The sequence below is a fragment of the Trematomus bernacchii genome, unplaced genomic scaffold, assembly GCF_902827165.1.
Source record: "Trematomus bernacchii unplaced genomic scaffold, fTreBer1.1, whole genome shotgun sequence".
In the NCBI taxonomy this organism is placed as follows: domain Eukaryota; kingdom Metazoa; phylum Chordata; class Actinopteri; order Perciformes; family Nototheniidae; genus Trematomus; species Trematomus bernacchii.
Window position 1 is genome coordinate 19,931,418 of NW_022987720.1, and position 21,495 is coordinate 19,952,912.

Genomic DNA, 21,495 nt, shown 5'->3' on the forward strand with positions numbered 1-21,495 from the left:
TATTCAATCAGAGCTCATTGTTAGCAACAACTATGAGAACAGTGACACATCCTCATCCTCACTTTTTTGTCTCATTTTGCCCATAATCATTGGCCACTTTTGCATCCTCTCCAAAAAGTGGTAATCAATATATTTAACTTGCAAAAGGACACACACACACACACACACACACACGTATAGGATTCTAATTAGCAGGTGTGTTCCCTACCTTCATAATGATATTATAATATTACTGATATTATTCTCCCTTTCATTTTCACACATGCTCCCCTACACACACTCACACACACACACACACACACACACACACACACACACACACACACACACACACACACACACACACACACACACACACACACACACACACACACTGGCTGAGGGGGGATGGGGACATGCTCTCGAGTCTTAAGTCATCCACCCAGCCAACCAGCTCCCCTCGCTGAATAGACGCAGGATCGCAGAAACGCGAGGGGAGGCGCAACGGGCACGGAGCTGCTGGCTCTCTATATCCAGCGGCTCAGAGGCGCTCTGTCTCCATTCACTTCAGAGTCCCACACACTCAAGGACCTGTGCAGACTGCTGCAAGACACGCTCTGAATAGCAGCACTACCCGGACAACTTTCTCCCTTGTGGTTTTCTAAGAGGATCTGCTCGTTTGGATTATATTCTTCTAGGACTATTAAACGCTATTTTAGAAACAGTCGTTGGTTTAATTATAACAGCTGCGCGTCTTTTTTGATATTTCAGTGAATCGGACTTAAGTTTTAAACCTGTTTTGTAGATGGTGAAGGACAAGTGCAATGCGCTTCAGACTTGTCTCTTGGGATTGTCCCACTTTCGCCTAAGGAGCTATGTCGATCTGCCGCACTGATCTTGTTCAAGAGGACGCAGTCCAATGTGAATAACAAGAGTCAACTTCCAGCCTCTTCAGATTTTCACAGCTTCAAGCAAGTGCAGCACGGAGTCTGACTGAGCCCGCTGACACCCTGATTTCTGCCCCCGAGGGGATGGTTGTGGATCCTGTGGGGCCAGGAGCGATTCTGCGGCTCCTACAGAACAGCACATTTTTCTTGTTCGTGGTTAGATCTAAATTACAGGGAGATGAGACCCGCACTTTGTTACTTCCTGCTGTGGACGACGTACCTGCTGCTGGCCAGCTCTGAGGTAAAGTTAGCAGAGTCAGAGAGGTGCGGGGCCGGGTATACTTTCTGATCCCTGGTCACACACAGTGGTGCGGGGTTTTATTCCCGGGAGGGTCTAAAGTTCCCACAGAGCGTGCATTTTAACAGAGCTACACACACAACTCGGTGTGAAGAGAAGGAAACTCCTGAGCAATAGGTTTGGTCGAAATCCTGTGTATTAATGATAGGATTATGAGACTGAACGCAGCATTTCTTTATTTGAATGGACCTGTAACCGTTTCAAGCGGTCTTTTCTAAGATAATGAAAGGGTAGTTTAGACTAAGAGGCTATTATAAGAACAGTGTAAGATATTGATTTATTTCTAGAGAACATGAGGGTCAGTGAAAACGCGCTTTTGAGAACCAAATCGCTCCTGCACTTGGAAGCATATCGCAGTTATTTTTGGCTTTTCTGCCAAATCTGTTTGTAGCCTGAGCCAACTGGGCAAACGTTTTGGTTGGGCTAAGCGCCTTCATGGGAACCGCTCCGGGCGATATAAATAGCCACTGTTCCTGTAAGGCAGAGCGCTTTGCTAAACTTGAGGTGCTTGCAAGACCGCAACAAGTGCAAAAGTGTCAAGCTACTGTTCACACGGGCTGACGTCAACCCGATCCGTTTAACATTCACAATTGCTTAGAAATCAGGCGGATTCATGTAGCTTCACTTATCTGCATGGAACAGCATTGGTATAACAATAAGTCAAGTCGTCTTGGGGATCGATCCCTTTAGCGTACATTTTTTAATACAGCATCCAATTAATGATCAAGGCAGGATATTTATTAAACACGCTTAATTTTACATGACCATTGCTCTGCATGTCATGTTTTGAATGGATGCATTACAGGGAAATAGCGCTTTACTAGGCTGATCTGGGTGCCAAAGTAAATCCTAATTAAAAAATAGATGATATACAGTATATCCCCCAGCCATAAAGCTTTTCTCATTTCAAAAGCATAGCATAATTAGCCTAAATTGAACAGTTTCTGGGGGGGTTAGGCGCCACCTTCTCTCCATGTGTGAGGAGATTGTTTGGCAGTGGGTTAGATCTGCTCGTTGTAGTTGGCACATAGTTGCAATGTTGTTCTACAGTGATCTTTCTGGTAGCCTAGTTGTTTAAACTCAGCACGTTTACTTATACAGGCAAACAATTCCACAAACGTTTTGCCACTGACCCGACACATCTCTAACCTTCATCTCTTGTTTATTTTTTCTGCCCCCCCGTCCCCCGTCCCCTATAGGAAGTGGAGTTTCCCCAGGAGCTGATAGACAGACTGTCCCACAGTGAAATCCACAGCATCAGCGACCTCCAGCGGCTACTGGACATTGAATCCGTAGGTAAATTCTGCCTCTTGATACTTTGATCAAAAGAACCACGTTATCTTTTTTAAATCCTGATGCCTTAGATGCTATTGTTGATGTGACAGCACGCACTAAAGGGCGGTACTAAAAACAGCTGCACCATGATCAAATAAGCGGTAGGCTATGCCTGTAGAATCATAATCTGTTGTTGAATAACTTTTTAAAGATAGCCTTCTTTGTAGTACACTTTAATACTCCCTGGTATGGGGACTTTCCATATATATTTGCCCTTGTCAGGCAACATAAGATGAATGTCAAATGACTATTACATAAATGTATACAAAGGTCGAATCTAAAATAATAATGACTGGAAAGTATTGAACCTTTGTGGCTTTTAAAAACTATGCATAGAACATGTGCTGGCTGGATAGGTGAATAATGTGTAATAATTAATCATAGAATCCACCGATATGCTGCTAGCATTAATGAATCCACTTGTGCCTTACAGCTGAAATAGAGTAGGTAGGAGCAAGTCTTTGAGTGACATTTGATTAACAAGTAGAGACTTCCAATCCTGGAGGTTTAGTGGATTAAAAAAACAAACAGGAATACTTGTTGTTTTGGACTTTCTGCTATGTACATTCATTAAAATGTAATCAGTAAAGTTATAACTCCAAAGCACTGCCCAGGTGAGATCTGTGCCAAGTGCAGCCCTGGCGTGCGTGACAAAGCAATAACTGCAATAGGTGCGTCTACTGTACACATGTGACAAAGATGGACTTTCACTGGCAAGCATTTCTTATGTATATTCTTCAGCTGCTGCAATAAACTGGCTTTAAAGCAGCGAGACTGCCACATATGTTGCCCTGTAAACAGAGACAGCGGCTTGCAGGTCAGGCGGGTTTGTCCAGCTTCAGGTTCTTGGAGGTGCTGCTTCATCTGTGGTGGGGGTCCGGTCTGTCTCAGGCTGTCTTAGATTAAGTTACAGGGTGCACTGGAAGAAGCTGTTTGCGTTCACATGAGACTCTATTTACACAGGCTCTGGCCATATATCAAATTCAGGGCTCTCCCTAAAGATTTGATGATGGAAATAGGTAATTACTAAATGTGCTTTAACCGTCCCAAATGATGTAAGCTACCTTACTGGTCATAGCTCATTAGTAGCCTCAACACTTAAATCCAGCAAAGGACCAGTCTTTCACTCAAGTATTCTCCTGTTTAACCACCCTGTTGCTTTTTTGATGGACGATTCAATTAGGACAAGTAATAGCTTGTGTGTTTTAATGTATTTAATTCACAATCAAACCAACCTGTACTCCACAACAGGGTTCACAGCACTTTATGCTGAGACCAGAATAGATCTCCACTGGGCCTCTAGCATGAGAAGAGGTGTTTATAATTGAATTAACATGTCTTTCTTCAAACAGAGGAATGTTTTGCAGGGTAACAGTAGTAGGCTGATTATTATTACGAGGACATAAATCTGTCTGACGGCCAGCTTGGCGGCCCAGGCCAGCCCATTAAAAGACCTTTGACGCCAGCCTAAGGGGTATTTTCAGAGCTTTTGTTGCAGATGGCCAGGACAGTAAAGCTACCAGTATAGGCTGACCTGTACATGGTAGCATTTCAACTAGGGAAGGAGAAAGGAAAGGCTTACATGAGGTGTTGGTTTAAACCTTTGAACATTTGCACCTGGAGGAACTAACACAGGAAATCCTCAATTATTTTTGTTTTAGTCACTATCATATTATTTTCTCATTATTTTATATTGCTGTCCCTGGAAGGATGACTTTATAATTCAGTTAGGAAGTATACGTGTTGGGATCATTGTTAGGCCTGCAGGGCTTATCTCGCGGCTGTGTGTTTCATTTAGTGCTGCTTTGCTCAGTCATGTCTATATACACACGTCCGGCGAGCATGGTGTCTGCAGCTTGACTGACAGATGAGATGACCCCACTGAAGTCTGCAGATGGCTGTCTGGCCCCTGAGGTGCTCCACTCCTCGCTTTTTCTCCTCTCTATCCCCGTCTAACTCCTTCAGTGGCCCCCGGCCTGCCTGCCTGCTTGCCCTTATCTCTCTCAGTGAAGGACTTTGACAGAAAGGGAACCTGACTCTTGGCAGGGGGCAGAGATTGAGGAGAGGGGGGAGGATTCTGGAGGTAGTGTTCCTGCTATACTTCACTCAGAAAGCCCGCACATTGTTGTGCCTTCTCCTTTGTTTTTTGTGACAAGCTGGCACTGTGTTTACCTCCAGTACAGTTGGCAGCATGTAACTGTTGACAATTCAGAAACAAGGAGGGGAGACAGAGTAAGAGAACTATGGAGGCACTTATCACAAGACGTAGGGAGCCGAAGCCCTCAGTAAATGGATGGAGTCATTTAAAGTCATAAAAGCCTGATTCATGGCAAGAGACTGTCTCCTCTCTTTCTAGTCTCAGTTTGACAAGCTATAACTGCTAAGTCACCTGGAACCAACAGAGGAGCAATCCCCTCAGACTTATTTATACCTCTCATTATTTGTCTTTTCTTGCCTAATCACTCTGATTGCCTTTTCCCCCCCATGTTCCTCCTTTGAACGTTAAGAAAACACTCAAAGAATGCTTCTTTTATTATGCTGAGAAAGGACTCTGCAGTCTATAAAGGACTTCTTTATACCCTCCCTCCCTTTCTCCTGTCAGCTCTGACACAACCTATCTCTGGGTGGTCACTGGTGTGACACCCTCCCTCACTCCCATCCTCTTCTGACAGGGGGAGATGAAAAGAGGGATAGGTGTGGTGGAGAGAGGGACAGTGGGAGTTTTGTCTGTGACCCGTAGTGTTAAAAGGTCGTCAGGTAGGAAAATCATCCAGCTGTCACAATGAGTCTATGTGACTGTGCAGACAGTGTGGGTGTGTTTGCACATTCATACAGTAAGGGTATGTGTCTATATACTGGCCTGACTGACTGACTGATAGCTCTGCCCTTTACTTAACACAAGGCCTCAGATGTAGTCAACACTTCCTTTCTGTGGACCTTTGGTTCTGGGTCGCTGGCTGTCTGACTGACGGTCAGACCTGGAACAAGAAGGCAACCTAAAGCAAATAAACAACCAGTCCCAGAGGTGGATCATGTATAGGTAGAGGAAATCCCTTCAGATGACTCTGGTCAGAGCACAAAGGAGCTGGATGTGTTTGCTTGTGGCTAAGCTTTGTTGTGCTGGTGTACATTGGGTTTTGAAGGATAATCAGGGGAGTTGTGAGTGTGTCTTTATGTTAAGTGTACAGGTGTAGGATTGTGTCAGCCAGGTGGGTGGGTATGCTGTACCTACAGACAAGCAGACCCACCCACTTAGCAAACACTGTCAGACTCTGCTCTTTGGGAAAGGGCAGTGTGCTGCGAACATGCTTTATCGCTTTATAGCTCCTCTGGCACTCTTCTGTAATTCACCTCATATTCTGGGCGGGGACCAAAACAAGCAAGCTTTATCAGATGACCATGACTGTGAATAAGCTGAGCTGGCTATATTAGACTGGAGTTAGGGAGCTTTAAGGAGCTACCACTGTAGCATAACAAAACATGTACTTTTCCAAGCTGCTGAAAGATTGAAAAAGCAAACATTTTTAGGTAAATGAGAGACACAAAACCACTAATTAGGTGCAGGGATAATGGCAGCTGAGTACCACCTGTCAAATGGCCACTTTAGTCCACTGTGTGTCTGTGAAAGCTGGTTGTTTTTCTGGGAGCATGCTGACTCACCTGCGTCTACATACTTTATTCCTGCTGGGAAAGTTCAGCTAAATGAGTCAGTGAGGCTGACACACAAAGCTTGCAATTACATCCAGGTCTGTGTAATATGTGTCTCCTAACCGTACCGTGCATACTCTGTACTGTTTACCTCCATTCTTGACATCATCATGAACCGCAATGTTAGCCAGCAAGCACATTGAAAGGAAACCTATCCTTTCAGGGAATCAAAGCATGTGTTACATAAAACAAGAAGCCAGCAGGAAGTTACCGTCTCATTATGGTCGTGTGACTAACCATCACATTTTAAGCTGTGTAAGGGGTATATAAAACATCAATACTGGATTACAGTACATCCAGCCTGTCCGGTGAGGCCTAGCAAGCCACCCACCACATAACACTGTTAAAGCTGCAGGGGTGATCAACAGGCTCATGGTGTTGTGCTTCCTTCTTGTGTGTCATCATTAATGTGGCTGCCTTCTGTTTTGATGAGGTGCGGGAAACAATGTTATCGAGGAGCCCAAGCACCACAAGCACCACAACCCCCACAAGAACTACTCCCGTCAACATGGTTACTACAATGACCTGAAGAGCTCCCAGCTTCACAGCCGACGCAAGAGGAGCATTGGTAAGTCTGAATGAATGCTATATGCTTAACTGTGCCACTTTAGAGTTTGCATCATGATTACATTTGGAACTGTATACATCACAACTTGGCACAACTTATTGCAGTGTCATAGTGCCTACAAATAACCTCTATCTCCCAACTGACGTTTGAGTTCCCAGGAGATGAAACCGATCACTTTACACTTAGATCAAACAAAGCTAATGGTTAGTGGCTTTTATATGGCCTTTTTGTGGATAAAAGAAACCCTAATGAAGATGTCTACCCAGTAGTTATGGCAATAAAGAAATCATGAGAAACCAGCCTGATGTGTGAGGTTGAAGAGGACGTCTGACACGGAGCCTTTTAATTGGCCACAGGGTTGCAGATCTAAGACACACGCGTCAGGAGAGAAATATATCCTTGAGCGTGGAAATTCCAGGCATTCAGGGCTCAAGTTGCAGCTCGCCTAGGCTCTCAGTCAGATTTCTTCATAAAACGCCACGCGGTACGATATGTGATCGAGGCGTGGAGAGAACCATGTAGTTTGCAGTGTGTGTGTGAGGACTGGCTGCGTGTGTTTCACATCCCTCCCAGCAGTTCAGCATTTAAAGCACACGCAGGATAACGTGGCTGCTCGTATTTCATGTGTGTACACCATATCATAAGTGTATGACACTGTATACCATTTTGGCAGCTGTCCACAAAATCCCTCACGTTCTGTGCATGCACATATCATCTTTACGATATAATGGTACCTTACTGTACGCTCTCTGTCACATCTTTAGGTTTGAGTGCCTGTCAGAGCATTACATCTGAAATGAATGCTTACTGCCTTCCTCTTTTCACAACGACCAACAGGGTCAAAGGTCATTCATAGATTTCTCAGTGGCGGACATAAAGGTTTTCTGGCCTAGTCACGCTGCATTAACCCCAGTGAGGGATCTGAACAAAGGAGCAGTTTCTTTCTGTCTCACAGACTTGATCCCAAAGCTCCTTAGTTGATATGAGATCAGCTTTTGGATAGCTTGTCTTCTTAACAGCCTTAAACGAGCTTGGGTGTGATCTGAAGTAAGACAAACAGCTCCCACATCAAGTGAGTCATCAAATAATGATCAGTGAAGGAATGCATGAAGCAGCTGGGATTGAAAAAGAGAGATTAAAACGATACATCAGCACAAGCATGCATTCGGAAAATATGTCACCGAACAGTCATGCAGTCAGACCACGCACTAACTCCTCCTCCTGCCTGTTTTTCTTCCAGCAGAGGAGGCGGTCCCGGCGGTGTGTAAGACGCGGACAGTGATCTACGAGATCCCCAGGAGTCAGGTGGATTCCACGTCTGCCAACTTCCTGATATGGCCGCCCTGTGTGGAGGTGAAGCGCTGCACAGGCTGCTGCAACACAAGCAACATGCGCTGTCACCCTTCCCGCAAGCACCACCGCACCGTTAAGGTAAGACACACACACACACACACACACTCCAACAGGCGAGTTCATGCAAGCTTGTCGTGCCTATTTCCTTACAATCTCTCCACATACTGCATTGCAAAGTTAAACACACAGTATCACAGTCACCTCATTTATTTCACAAACCTTTACTCACAAATCTCCATTGCTTTCCCTCTCACCAGGTAAGTAAATCATATGAGAGGTAAGGTTGGGTTAACCTGCCTTCTGTCACGCTCTTTTCCTCCCTCTTTCCTCCACTGACTCCCTTTAGTTCAATCTACCCCTCTCCTCTGAGCCTCCTTGGCGAATACCCAAATGGTGTCCCCCTTACCTCCGCTGCCCCCTCCCTTCTCTCCTTCCATTACAGCCGATCACCACCCTCTCTCCTCATCACTCTATCCCATGTTTGGCGAGAAGCCAAAGCGGCTATGCCAGGAGGGAGAAGGAGAAGAAAAGACAGGGGACAGGAAGGGAGGGTTGTTAGCACCTTCAGCGAGGACATCTGTTGGAAGGGTTGACCAGATAGGGATGCTCCTTCCAGATATGAGAGAGACTTCAGTTTCCTATTCCTTGAGAATACCTGAGTGTCATCGTCTATTTCTCAACCATTCCTCTGCCCACCGTTTTAGTCGGCCCTCTGTCTTTTCTGTAAGCAGAGAGCCTGGAGGAGACAAGGTGACAAAGAGAAGGAGAGAGGGATTGAAGGGGGTAGCACTGTTCTCAGAGGCTCTTTGGCATCGCTAGCTTGAAAACATGTCCTTCTGTTCAGGATCAGAAGAGACACCGTGGCTGGAGCTGAGTCGTATTTCTGCAGTATTTACACTACAGACTGTTAGCCGGTGCGCAGCTCTGTTTGGAGGTATGGGAGTTATGTGCTCTGTTTTGTAAGAGTAAGAGACAACCGGTGGATAAACAGGATAGCCTGGAACACTCTGGTTGTGTTTGTGTTTCTCTTTGAGTCTATCTCTGGACATTTTGTCTCTTTAATCATTGTGATCCATGGGCACTGGGACATCATGTCTTGAAGATGCCGCCTCAATATATACCGGCAGAGTAATAAAACAAATACCAACCCTGCCTGCCTTCTTCCTATCAGCACGCTGGCACAAGCCACGGAGATTTCAAAATGGGAGGAATCTATTTTCTTTTAATCTTTTAGTTTTAGAGAGACAGTAAGAAGGCTATTGTAGGGCACAGGCACTGCATCCAGGGCACAGGGTTTATGGTCAGAGATGCTGACTCACAGTGCAAGAGCTCTGTTATACAGCACAACCTTGTGTGTCTGTCTGCATGCAGGCGTGTCTTTTTCTCCATCTGCCAGACGGTCAATAGGAGCTCTGTCTGCTATTACAGTGACTCGGATGGATGGAGAGACAGGGATGACGCCGCACAAGACACTATAAGGCTAGTTTCAGCTATTGATGGAATGTTGTGTTCCATGCGACGTTGTGTCCGTGTCCCCTTCATGACACTGAGGACAAAATGAGCTCACAGACTTGAGAGGGTCCTTCAGGCGTGTTGGGCAGAGATTCATGAGGGGCGATTTCCATGTGGTTCCAGCCGCGGGCAAAGGGTGGGGGCCGTGAGGCGTCCCTGGAAAGGTCATTGGTCAGGGCTCTCCCCGGTCAGGAGACATTCACCACATTGTGTGAGAGAAACATTGTCTGAGGCCAAGTTTTTTTTCCTGTCTGTCCTCTCAGTGGTCTGAATAGGGGTTCAGTTTGGGCTTCTCCCTCCATTTATTAGACAGCTAAAAATGTTGCCCGTGTACCCTCGGCCTGACTTGTTTTCCTTCTGCTAGCCAAGGATGGGAAAAGAACACATTCACTGTGTGTTTCTTTCCATCTCATGCCACTATGCATTTGTCCAAATTCACCTTTATTTATTTATTCCCCCTCTTCTGTTTCTCTCACTCTTTCCTTTTTTATGGACCCAAAAGAAGAGAACGGGTCTGTGCAGGCCCTGTACTGTACAAGCCTGTCCTGTTCAGTGGCTAGGGTCATAAAAAAAAGCCTACTTTAAATAGGACTAGCCTGAGGGAGGAGAAGGGGCAGATCTTAAAGACACTCTTTCTTTTTCTTGGTCTCCATATCCCTCTCTTTTCTGGTCCAACACTGTCATAGGTCTGTATATAAATCTTGATTTGCATGTGTGGGTGGCATTTACATTGTTGCTTTTGTTTATTCCACATGTCTTACCATGGGAAGGTCACAGTAACTTAGAATGGTGTAATGATAAAAGCCATTTATAGCAGGTTTGGTATTCATCAAGATGAAGTGGAGAGTTAACGATGGAAGGAGAGACAGACCGTTGGGGAAACAGAGAGGGGAGAGGCAACCAGAATTCAGACTCTATCATCCCAGCATTCCTTTAACTCCTCCTTCAACCTTATCCCACCTCCTTTTGCACTTTTACTCCCCAAAGCGCAGCATCTTGGCGCACCCCTTTTTTCTTCCATTGAAGTAATTCCTCAACATTTCTTCTCATTTCTCTTTTTATTTTGGTGTTTTGTCTTTGAAAGCTTGCAGAACATTTTGGCCATGTTGCCAGTGTTTCTATAACTTAGTCTTTTACATTACATTACATTGCATTTAGCTGACGCTTTTATCCCAAGCGACTTACAATAAGTGCATTCGACCAACAAGATACAAACTTGAAGAAAACAGAATCATATAAGTACATCAGGTTTCATAGAGCTAAAACATTTCAAGTGTTACTCAACTGGCTTTAGATAAGCCTGTCCTTTATTAGTATATAAGTGCTTTGTTAGCAATTCTTTGTTAGTGCTTCTATCGCTCTAGTCTTCTTAGAGTTGGTCAAATCTAGAAATCACATGAAAATAAACTTCATAATTGGCATATTATTGGTGTTTAGCTGGCATAAGACAACCTCTCTGAACTCCCTTTTTCTCTGTTGGTTGTTAATCTGTCATCTCCCTTCTCTCATACTCTCTCCTGTCTTTTTATCAATCCCTTCTCTTGTATTCCTTGTTCTTCCTCCTCACATCTTCCTGTGTGTCTGCTGACAGCTACAGCTGTGTCTAGTATTTCTAAAGGTTTTTTCAGGCACTTTTTGCTCAGAGTCTTGCTAAACGAACAAACTCCTAAAACAACATGTGGTTTTGGAAAGTCAGGACTTAAGAGACTAGTATACAAGGTGTTTCTGTGATGAAATGAGAGTGAGGCAGCAACATTTGACGTGTCTGTGCATTCTTTTGCACATTATTCCTTGTGCGTATGAATGTGTGTGAGTGTCTGTGTGTGAATCGTAATGCCTCTCTGTTTGTTCTTGCTATGGGGCTGATTAAACAGCCCATGACACGGGCAAAGAATGGAGCTGTCACTCATCCTCTCACTCATTAACTCTTAAAGCTTCTGCAGTACATTTGGTCTCTCTGTTCATTATATTCCCCTTCTTCATTCACAAACCCAGAAACTATCCCATTTTATATTTGAGATGACGTTTTCTAGGAAATCCTAAGGTTTTCTTGTGTTTTCTCCTGCACACAAATGTAAAGGGGGTCATATTTGAGTTACAAGGATATCAGGAGAGTTCTTGACAATATGGAAAATGAAAAGAAAGAGAGAAGAGAAGTTGATAAAGCACTATTAAAGTGTTGTTGTTGTAAATGGCATTTAGATGTTCTAATTTAACATTTACCAGGAAAAAAGCCAGACATGAGAACTAACCCTTTTCATTGGCTTTATGTGGCAGCCTAAATCTAATCAGCATGGCATCATTTGCCAACAATAATGTGCAGTTGATTTCATTTGGCTTGGTTTAGCTACTGGAACGTTTTGATGGCCATTGAAGCAAATGTATTTTCAGGGGTCAGAGAAGGTCATGAGTGCACATCTGTGTAAACCAAAGAAGGAGATTGTTTGCGTGTGTGTGGTGTGTGTGTGTGTGTGTGTGTGTGTGTGTGTGTGTGTGTGTGTGTGTGTGTGTGTGTGTGTGTGTGTGTATCTGTGTGTGTATCTGTGTGTGTGTGTGTGTGTGTGTGTGTGTGTGTGTGTGTGTGTGTGTTAGAGAGAGTTCTCTATGTTATGGTACGTAAACTGGCCCACCGCAGTGCGGGGACAAGGCCATTTGTGTGAAGCGGCAGCAAGAGGAAGACGGGCCACAGAGTAATGAAGTGTTGATGGCTGCTGGATCAAAGTGGAGGCTGACAGAGGCCAGGCGGATATAGCCACAGTGCTGAGTGTGGGGGTCCACACATCTCCCTGCACTGGCCCTGGCCCCGACCCCATCACACACACACACACACACACACACACACACACACACACACACACACACACACACACACACACACACACACACACACACACACACACACACACACACACACACAGACAGACAGTTACCTCAGCGACAGTGGGTCAGGTCCGGGTGTTGGGGGAAGCAGTAGCTGTAGCCCTGCGGTTATGTGGGACCCTGACTTACGGGGTGTTTCATAAATAAAAGACAGTGTGACGGTGATACAGTGAGCATGATTTATGATCATCTGAGGGGTCCTGTGGATTACGTGAGTGGGGGTTATATGGGAATGAAGGGGGCCCCCTGTTTGAAGTCCTTTGCAGCTGTGAATTATTTTTCCCTTTGATTCACTCAGCTCTTCTACTAGATGAAGCATGAGGTGAGTGAGTTTGTATGTGTGTGTATAAATGTGTGTGTGGTGTGCATGGCGGGGGTTGCCGGGCGGGTCAGAGACCATGGGAGCGTCCTGACTACGCCGGAATTTGGAGAGTTTGGCTTCTGCCACACCGGCTGGAATGTATCAGCTTTAGCAGGAAAAGTAGCAGCCTTATTTTAATCATATTTGAGTTCATTTCTGTATTTTCCTTCACTCCTTCTCTCCTGTCCTCCCTTTCGCTCTTCCCCTCTGACTTCATCCTCCCTCTCCACCTCTCTTCTCCTCCAGTCTCGGAGTCTGATTGTCTGTTATGTGAAATAGTTGTTCACTCCCTCCTCCACAGAGCCATCTCCCACTCTCTAATTGTACCCCTCTGTCTGTCTTTGACATATACTGTATCTCTTTCATTAAACTCTTATTTACTCTATGTGCTCAGTGTAACGTCTTTCTCATCTGCAATTGTTCTATAAACTCATCCTGAAAAGTAATTGGGAAGATTATACACCTTTGAGCTCTTTGATATTTGATATTTAATGATGGTTATTTTGGTCTCTGAGGGGAAGGGAAGCACAACACACGATGTGGTCAGAGCAAGATAGATGCTCACATCCAGAGAGGTGGGGGGAGAGTGGTTCCATGAAATGTCTTTATGGCATTGCAGGCCAGTGCGTGATGTGATAAATGCTCTCCTTGCTTCCTCTCTTCTCCACACACGGCCTGTGATAACCCCGTCCACGGCAGTGTGTTTGTATTGTGGGGGTGGCGGGTTGAATCAGAGGGCAGCAGCAGGTTTCCTCCGCTGTCTGATGTTCAGTCTGGGGTTTGCTCTTCTCCCTCTGCCGATCGTCCTGCCTTCTTCCAAGTGTCATTTTGACTGTTCTTGATTTCAGACAGACATACAGAACGTTTCTTTACGTTCCTCAAACTTGCTCAGAGTTGTAACATCTCAACAAGAGCTCCTTGTTTGCAGGGCACAGTCTCTTAGGGCTCCTTGTTCCTGATAAATGAAACGCCACCCCACTCTGCCTCATTTCACCCCTCCATTCTCCATTAACACACATACATTCTTATTTATTTTTGCCTGTTCCAGTTCATGAAGGCCTGCGCTGCACATCCCCAACCCTGTTGTGTTTTCCTTGGAAAGCCATAGGAAAACTTTCCCCTCCATCATGCTCTCATCAGTGCTCGGTGCTAAGGGAATTCCCAATTAGCCCGACCGGGACAATCGGCTCCACACGGAGCGCTGCGTAGACACTGAGGACAAACCAAAGGGAGTGCACCTTCCAGAGCCCCCTGCCTCACCCCAATCCTGTGGATCGGATATCATTCGGGGGGGGGGGCTCTTTCTCAGGGCCCCAGATTTCTAGGGAGTTAAGTTTGGTTTGATTTATACAAAGAGAATGTGGGGCCCCTTGTCGTCGCATGGGGTCTCTTTCTGATGTATTTTCGAAGTCATTGACTCGGCAGAGGATAGGAAGCGAGTGTTCTGCCTGTGTGGCGGAAAAGTGGCTCTAAATGGAGGAAGGGAGAGTTAAATATGGATGTAAAGTGGAAAGACAACCTTTCATGTCGCGTCAACATTTTCTCCTAGCACAGGAAACAGGATAGAAAGAGAAAGAGAGAGTGTTGACAAAGTGGGCAGAGCAGTATTAGAGCACAGTTATACATATTCAGGAGAGTGTGTGTGTTTTTGTGTGTGTCCTGCAGGGAGTGTTTCTAACCCTGCTGTGTGAGGGGCAAGGAGACAAGCCTACCGCTGGGCCTCTCATCAAGGGGGCCCATCGCTTTATCCGTCTGTCAATAGCTGTTTGTTTGGCCAGAAGAGTTTGGGTATGCGTGTGTGTGTTAGTCATTAGGATCAGCCTCAGTAGTAAGTGTCAGACATTGCTGAGTCTTTTAGCTTCTCGCTGGCTGCTACTGACCACCCCCCCCCCCCCCAGCTCACAGATTCCCGAAACCAGTGACAGCAGAGTCGTCCCAAGAGACAGCTGCATGCATGTTCCATCTCTGAGTCAAAGCATTTGACTCAATATTAGATAAGTGGTTTCCTGGGATTTTCTTGGGAATTATTGTCATTCCGTGAGACTGTCTGCACATTTGGTAGATAACATCAAACATTTGATAACTTTTCTATCTATCCTGTCAGCTTTAGTGTAATAAAGTTCCTCAGTTAGTAGGCCAGAAACGAAATGTTAATAGGTAACACATGAATGTCATCTAATGCTGGTCATGATCATGGTCAGTCCTCCCCCTTCCTTAAATAGCTTCCTCTGTTTGCACACACACACACACACACATACACACACACCACACACACAGACACACACTTTTTTCCTAATGAGAGTGATGGTCCACCTTCCTGCGCAGAGCTCCTGCGTGCTCTCCCTCCCTCTCTCTCTTTCTCTCTCTGTCAGGGCCCGATAACAGCAACCCAGACACCATTGTCCTCTGTTTGCTCACTGCATACCTTCTCTGCTTGCTTACCCTCTTTTATATTCCCTCTCTTCTTTCTCTTTCTCTTCTGCCCATGGAAAGAAACTGTTGCGACGGAGCGGCTGGTGAACCCCCCCCCCCCCCCGGTCCCTGATTTCAGTTTTAGACTCCCCAGATGACCCTCCAGCCTTGGTTACAGCGCTGACATGAGGCAGCTCAAGCTGTGCGAATGTCAACAATTTACTTTGTTTTATCAGACAGAGATTGGTATGTTCGTTTGTCTGCATGACTAATTCACCACCGAGAGCCAGCCTTGGCGGTGTGCCATCACAGGATAGAGGAAGAAAGCCTCTCATCAGTTTTGGCCTTCGTCTGTTCATGTGTGAGCCTCATGCTGTCTGCGAAATCGTGTTGTTCATAACACCAGAGAGCGCTGGGAGATTGTCGGCCAATATCCTCTCTCGTGCAGCGACCAGGAAGATGGGTGAAGCAGGGGATATTGTTTCCATGTGGCCCCCAGGCCCTCAGTGGTGGATGGGAAGGTTACCTGCCCTTGGCACTTACATCAGAGAGGGAAAAGCATGTAGCCACCTCCCCTGAGTTACACAACAAGATCATCATAACCTCCACGCAACCTTCCCTATTCAGCTTTCATCTAAGCTTTAATCAACATAGCCTATTCAAACCCCCTCCGAGGATTGGTCCTTTTCATTTCTAGATATTGGGTGGGAAGTGGAGGTCAGCCCTGTTGTGTTAAACTGAGAGGGTGTTAGCTGAACTGAAGGATAGGAATTCCTGCATTGCTTTAGTGTTTGTTAGATTCAAAGGGCTGCTTTCTGGGGTTCTACTGCTTAGATTAAACTATGTAAGCTGCATTTCTTGCATGCACATGTTGAGCAGCACTTTCCCTAGCCCATGAGATGTATTAATGTGGTTTAAAAGCAGCCTACATGTCGGAACAAGGCGAGGGAGTTTAGGTGTGTGTCTGTCTGGATGTGGATGCTCCAGGCCTGGAGCAGGGGGGGATCTCCCAGCCTCTCTTCTCCTGCCAGGGTAAACCTTCCCTGGGCCTTAGGGCGTATACCGCTCCCCCCCTATCCTCCATCGCTCCTCTCCCATTGTTTGAACTTGCTTGGACAGGGTCATACACTCCATTCAGTATTTACACACCTGATCAACAGCACATACAGCACAGCGAGCGGAACCCAATGCATCAGCCCCTGAGGAATGCTGCCGTCACACTTCAAACACGACAAGGCGAAGCGATGGCTGGTGTTTTTTTATGAATCGGTTAATGAAAGAGTCATCAGTCACAGTGCTACGCCTCCCGATGTTAGCGAATGGGCAAAGAGTGTGTGCATTCATTGACGACACACAGCGAAGAGTAATGATGGCGCTGGAGATGGTCTCTGTAGCTAACCGTATCTCTCTTCCTCCCTTCAGGTAGCAAAGGTGGAGTACGTGAGGAGGAAACCCAAGCTGAAAGAGGTCTTTGTGCGGTTAGAAGACCATCTGGAATGTGTGTGCACGTCGCAACATCACGTTGTGGAGCACTCAGATGCAGAAACAGGTAAATAAACCCTCAAAGTTATGATATTTCCTTGTTACGTAATTACAAATAGTCTCCAGAAAAAAACAGAGGCTGAGTTTGGTGCCTGAGAACCCCCGTCACCCCTATATCATCATGCATCATCCTGCTTACCTGCCTTCCCCATGTCTGTCTGATGGTCTTTCTCTCTCTGTTGCCCCTTTCACACCGGCGCTTTTCCAGCTCCTGCTGGGAGCTAGAGCCTGAAAAGCGCCGTTTTTTCCTGTTCACACCGCAGCGGCAGCGCGTCATAGCTCCGGAATGCGGTTCACTTCCAGCTCCAAAAAGTTGTTGGTCCAGAGGCAAGAGCTTTGGAGCTATGACGCGGCGTCGCTTACGTCGAGGCGTGCAGGAAACCTTACTTTGACCATCCGTTCGCTGTTATTGATCATTGTGGAGAGCAGGCAGACGTTTTGTTTGTTATTATAGCAGCTATCGGATGGAATCAATACATGGGCTGCACAGGTTGTCATGTCCGACTATCACAAGTAGAATCATAATGAAAAATACGTCGGTAAAAAGTGCCTGGAGAAAACGGCTTAGCAAGTAGTCAGTTTAGCTTCGGTTGATATGCTAACATCACCCATGTTATACCAGAGAAACTTTCATAACAGCGTTGTGATGCCAAACAGCGTCAATTCAGACTGACACACATTCACTTAAGGGGAACTGGGGATATGTATCAGCTGCTTGTGTGACAGTCAGACAGTGAATACTTTAGAGCCGTGTGAGCTAACCCGGAGCTAACCCGTGGAAGAGCAGCCAGCACTGTAGCGGTCGGTAAATGCCGCTGAAACACATTAATAAACAATGAACCACGGCACTCTGGAGAAAAGTATAAGGTTGGAGAAGTCGTTATTTAATTTAATCTGGCTTCGTATGATTAAAAGCAACACGATCGTCGACCCGACGCAGTCCCCGGCCCGTTGTTGTTGTGGGAGAAAATCTCTCGGCAGCTCTGGGCGGTGTGAACAGAGCGGGAGCTGAAAAGGGAAACCGGAGCTGAACCAGAAAAGCTCTCGCTAGGAGCTAGAAAGGGAAAAGCGCTGGTGTGAAAGCCGCATGTCTGGCTCTTTGGCTTTGCACTGGATGACCTTTTTCTATGATAGCTTCCAAACGGACAGACACACCTGTGAACTGGCCTGCTATTGCAAAACTGTAAAGCTAGTGCGTTTGTGCCTTGTTAGACAAGGTTGTATGTGTGTGTGTGTGTGTGTGTGTGTGTGTGTGCAAGTCTGTGTTTTAAGGGAGTGTGTCCAAAGGCTGCTTGGCATGACAGCAGGTAAATCCGACAGTGCCTTGATCTGAAGCCTTTCTCTCCCTGGGAGCAGATAAGCGCTGATGTGTGCTGATAAGGCATCTGAAGTATTTATAGTGTGTCATATCTTTGCACTCTCTGCTTCTGTCCCAGGGCTGTTGTGCCTCTCTCTGTATCATAAACCCTGCTTCTTGCTCTTAACCCTCCTTCCTATCCACCCTTCCCTGACTTTGTGTTTTCAGGCCACCGTAGGGCTAAAGGTAAAAAAAGGAAACCTAAAAAGCTAAGGCCCAGCAAGGATTTATTGGCGACATAATAAAGTTGCACTCAATACCCAAAGTCCACTGGAGAGCTGTGAAGTGAACAGGTAGGACTTTAGCACCACAGAGTCCTCTCACCTTTTAGGCACTGCTATGGCCCAATTAGGGCATAAGGGGAGCTGCCAATCACCTTCACCAATCACATCACAGCCAATCAGTGTGAGAAGAGGGAGGGCTAAAGGGCCAAATGCTGCATGCTGATTTTGTGTTGCCTGCTAAGCATGCCCACCGCAAACATATTGTTTTTGTCACAGTGTTGTGCTTGCTATGGTTGTGTGCACTGTTGTGGTTTTGTTATACAGTAACACCCACTGTATGTCATTGTTTGTTTCACTGCTTAAAGATCACTTTTGCTTTATTTTTGTATTGTATCATAAAAGTGTTCTTGCCCATCTCTCTGTCTTTTAAACATGATGACACATATGCACATATTTTTACTTGACATAATGGCGTCTGGTCTGATCACTGACCAGACATTTGGAGGATCGTGATTCATAATATTGTGGGTTTTGTGTCTGTTGTGTCAGGTTGTTCAAAATGCATGAAACAATTATGGAATTGGGGCACAACACGTATTTAAATTGGATGTCTTGTCAGGATGAAACCCTTGTGTTGTGATGTGTAAAATTGGGGTACTAACGTCAGCTTTCTCTCTCTCACAGTGGACGTGAGGTGAGACCAATCAGAACAAGGGACTTCAGCGTGGGAGGGACCTAAATAGTGGATGCCACCAACAGGACACCTGCTCTGTCCTTTTCCCCATTGCCATGCAACCTTTGTTTTAAAAAAACAAAAAAAAATTCTGCTAAGACAACAGACTGAAAAAAAGACAACAGACACAAATAAACCATACCAAAGGTGCTTTGTTAAAAACAGTAACCAGTGATGATGACTTCCTCTGTGGTACGCCACCTAACCGACAACTGAACCCTGCCGCTGATTAAGAGAGAAAGATGCTGTAGCCCGGGCAAGGCAGGAAGAGGCCGAAGGGAGATGATGAAAGGGATTTGTGTTGAACATTTGAGACTTTCTTTGAAGAAGACACACAACAGAAATGGCTATGAAACTGTTGGATCAAGCTTTCGTGGGAATCTGGTGCACAGACTCCAAAACAGCGGTGGATGACCTCCAGCTGGGCAACATTAAAGTGCCCTGCCCTGTTTAAATGACTTTTTTCATACATCGTAAGAAAAAAAGAGAGATATAGGAACAAAAAACATTGGAAAGAGAGAAAGAGAGAGACACATGGAGGTGTTTGCTTTTTCAAAAGACTCTATGGATTATCAAACATTTTTTAGTATTTGGATGTTTGCTCTGATTTAAGAAGAGATCTTCTCCGAGACCCTTGTGATCTGTGACTTTGCCCACTCTGCTATGTACAGTTAAATTTGAAAAGGACGATGCGCCGCTACTTACAAACTATTTATATGTGTGGCCGTTTGCCTTCTATCTCTTCCAGTACAAAAATAAATAACAAAAAATATGTTTAAATGATTTTGAAGACATGCAAGAATTCAGGTTTTTGTAGCCATCAGTTTCACAATCTCAACGTCATTTGTTTTTTTTAGTCAATGTCATTGTTGTCATCCATGTTTCTTATTATATTACAGTATATCTGAATGATGTCAAGTCTTGTAAATGGTTTGGATATATGTATGAAAGGAGGAGATGTGAGAGTCAGTACAGGAAGATGCTTTATTTTTGTTATGAAATACATTAAGCTTACTTATATCCGAGCAGGAATTATGCTTATTTCTTTTGTTGTGGTTGAATGCCTGTATTTAATCCATTGGAAGAGATGCAAAAATGTGGGCAGGGGGGTAAGATAGAAGTGGGTCTGCCAGTGTTTGTTGCATCAGAGGCGTGAAGACACAAACATGGCAATATGTTACAAGTGGCATTTCACAAAAGCTTTCATACAGCACATTTAACTGGAGCAATTATTGTGCACCTGAATCATATCCTAACCAATAATGAGTTAGGATAGACATATTTGTTCTCTTACACAAGCCTTAATTTAATCCATTACACTCTGAACACTGATAAGAAAGATTCCTGCCCGCTCTGCTTAGCAACCACACATGTTTTTCACGCAATGAGCAAAGTCCACCTTAAAGAGTGAATGAGCAAGCAAAGCAAATCGACAAGCGCATGAATGGGTTCCTTGTTTGGTTAGGCCTTACTCCTCTGTTGACAGGAGAACAAATCTCAGATCGTTACACCCTGTGAAGGTACTCACACATTATACCGCCACATACCATGGGGACAGATGATGATGAGTGCTCTGAAGCAGCCTGAAAACAGTACAGTGCTGACCTGAACCCGTGCCCCGATGGAACAAACAATAACTTCCCTAACAGTTCCCTGTAACGGGGACAAATGTGTAACCAGGCCAACACAGTACAACAACAACAACGGTCAGACAGTGTTCAAATGAGGAAATGAAAGGCGAGAGAGTGATTAGTGCAAGTCAAAAGATAAAGTTTAAAAGAAAAGATGGCAGATTTCTCACACACACACACACACACACACACACACACACACACACACAGCTTAACTAGCTATCAGTTTATTGGTGCTATATTTATAAGGCTGATGTGTCATCACATTTACATTACTGTAAAATAGTGTTCTCAGTTAACAAGGGACCACGCTTAAAGTGATTTGATTAAAGAAAATACCATTCCCCTATCTCTAAGCGTTCATTACTTTTTTTTTAGGACTTTCCTTGAATAAAGACATCAATAATCATAATTTATATATTTATGTTTTCAACAATAAATATATTTCTGGCTAAGGAATTGTTCACTGAATGTTGAGTCCCATAATTTGTATGTGTTGTATCTAAGGATGGTGAATACAGTTACATTTAGGTATAGAACAAAATGTCATGCAGCACTAAACACACTGAGAGCACAACATTGGGTTTTGAAGTAAGAATGAAGTATGGGCATAATCTTAAACTGGACAGTACAGCATAAAAAAAGCGAAAAACTA

At 45.0% G+C, this 21,495-nt stretch overlaps 2 protein-coding genes across 3 annotated transcripts in view; both read left to right on the forward strand.

Moving 5' to 3' along the window:
- The window catches only part of prkar1b (protein kinase, cAMP-dependent, regulatory, type I, beta), an 82,285-nt gene extending 74,000 nt beyond the window's left edge, over positions 1 to 8,285 (forward strand). Inside the window, exon 12 of the transcript XR_004556865.1 lies at positions 8,272 to 8,285. The gene's annotated coding sequence lies outside the window, so the exon portion shown is untranslated. The remainder of the gene's footprint in view (positions 1 to 8,271) is intronic.
- On the forward strand, positions 535 to 21,304 carry pdgfab (platelet-derived growth factor alpha polypeptide b). 2 transcript variants are annotated; one of them, XR_004556866.1, is made up of 7 exons: positions 535 to 1,167; positions 2,424 to 2,520; positions 6,701 to 6,835; positions 8,076 to 8,266; positions 16,776 to 16,902; positions 18,421 to 18,545; positions 19,161 to 21,304. XR_004556866.1 is itself a non-coding variant. In XM_034142892.1 (6 exons), exons 1-6 carry the CDS (start codon positions 1,105 to 1,107, stop codon positions 19,172 to 19,174), a joined length of 627 nt encoding a protein of 208 aa, XP_033998783.1. In that variant the 5' UTR covers positions 535 to 1,104; the 3' UTR covers positions 19,175 to 21,295. The 2 variants fall into 2 exon arrangements, 1 of the variants encoding a protein (XP_033998783.1); XM_034142892.1 differs by lacking the exon at positions 18,421 to 18,545 and having other exon boundaries at positions 19,161 to 21,295.
- The last annotated feature ends 191 nt before the right edge of the window (positions 21,305 to 21,495 follow it).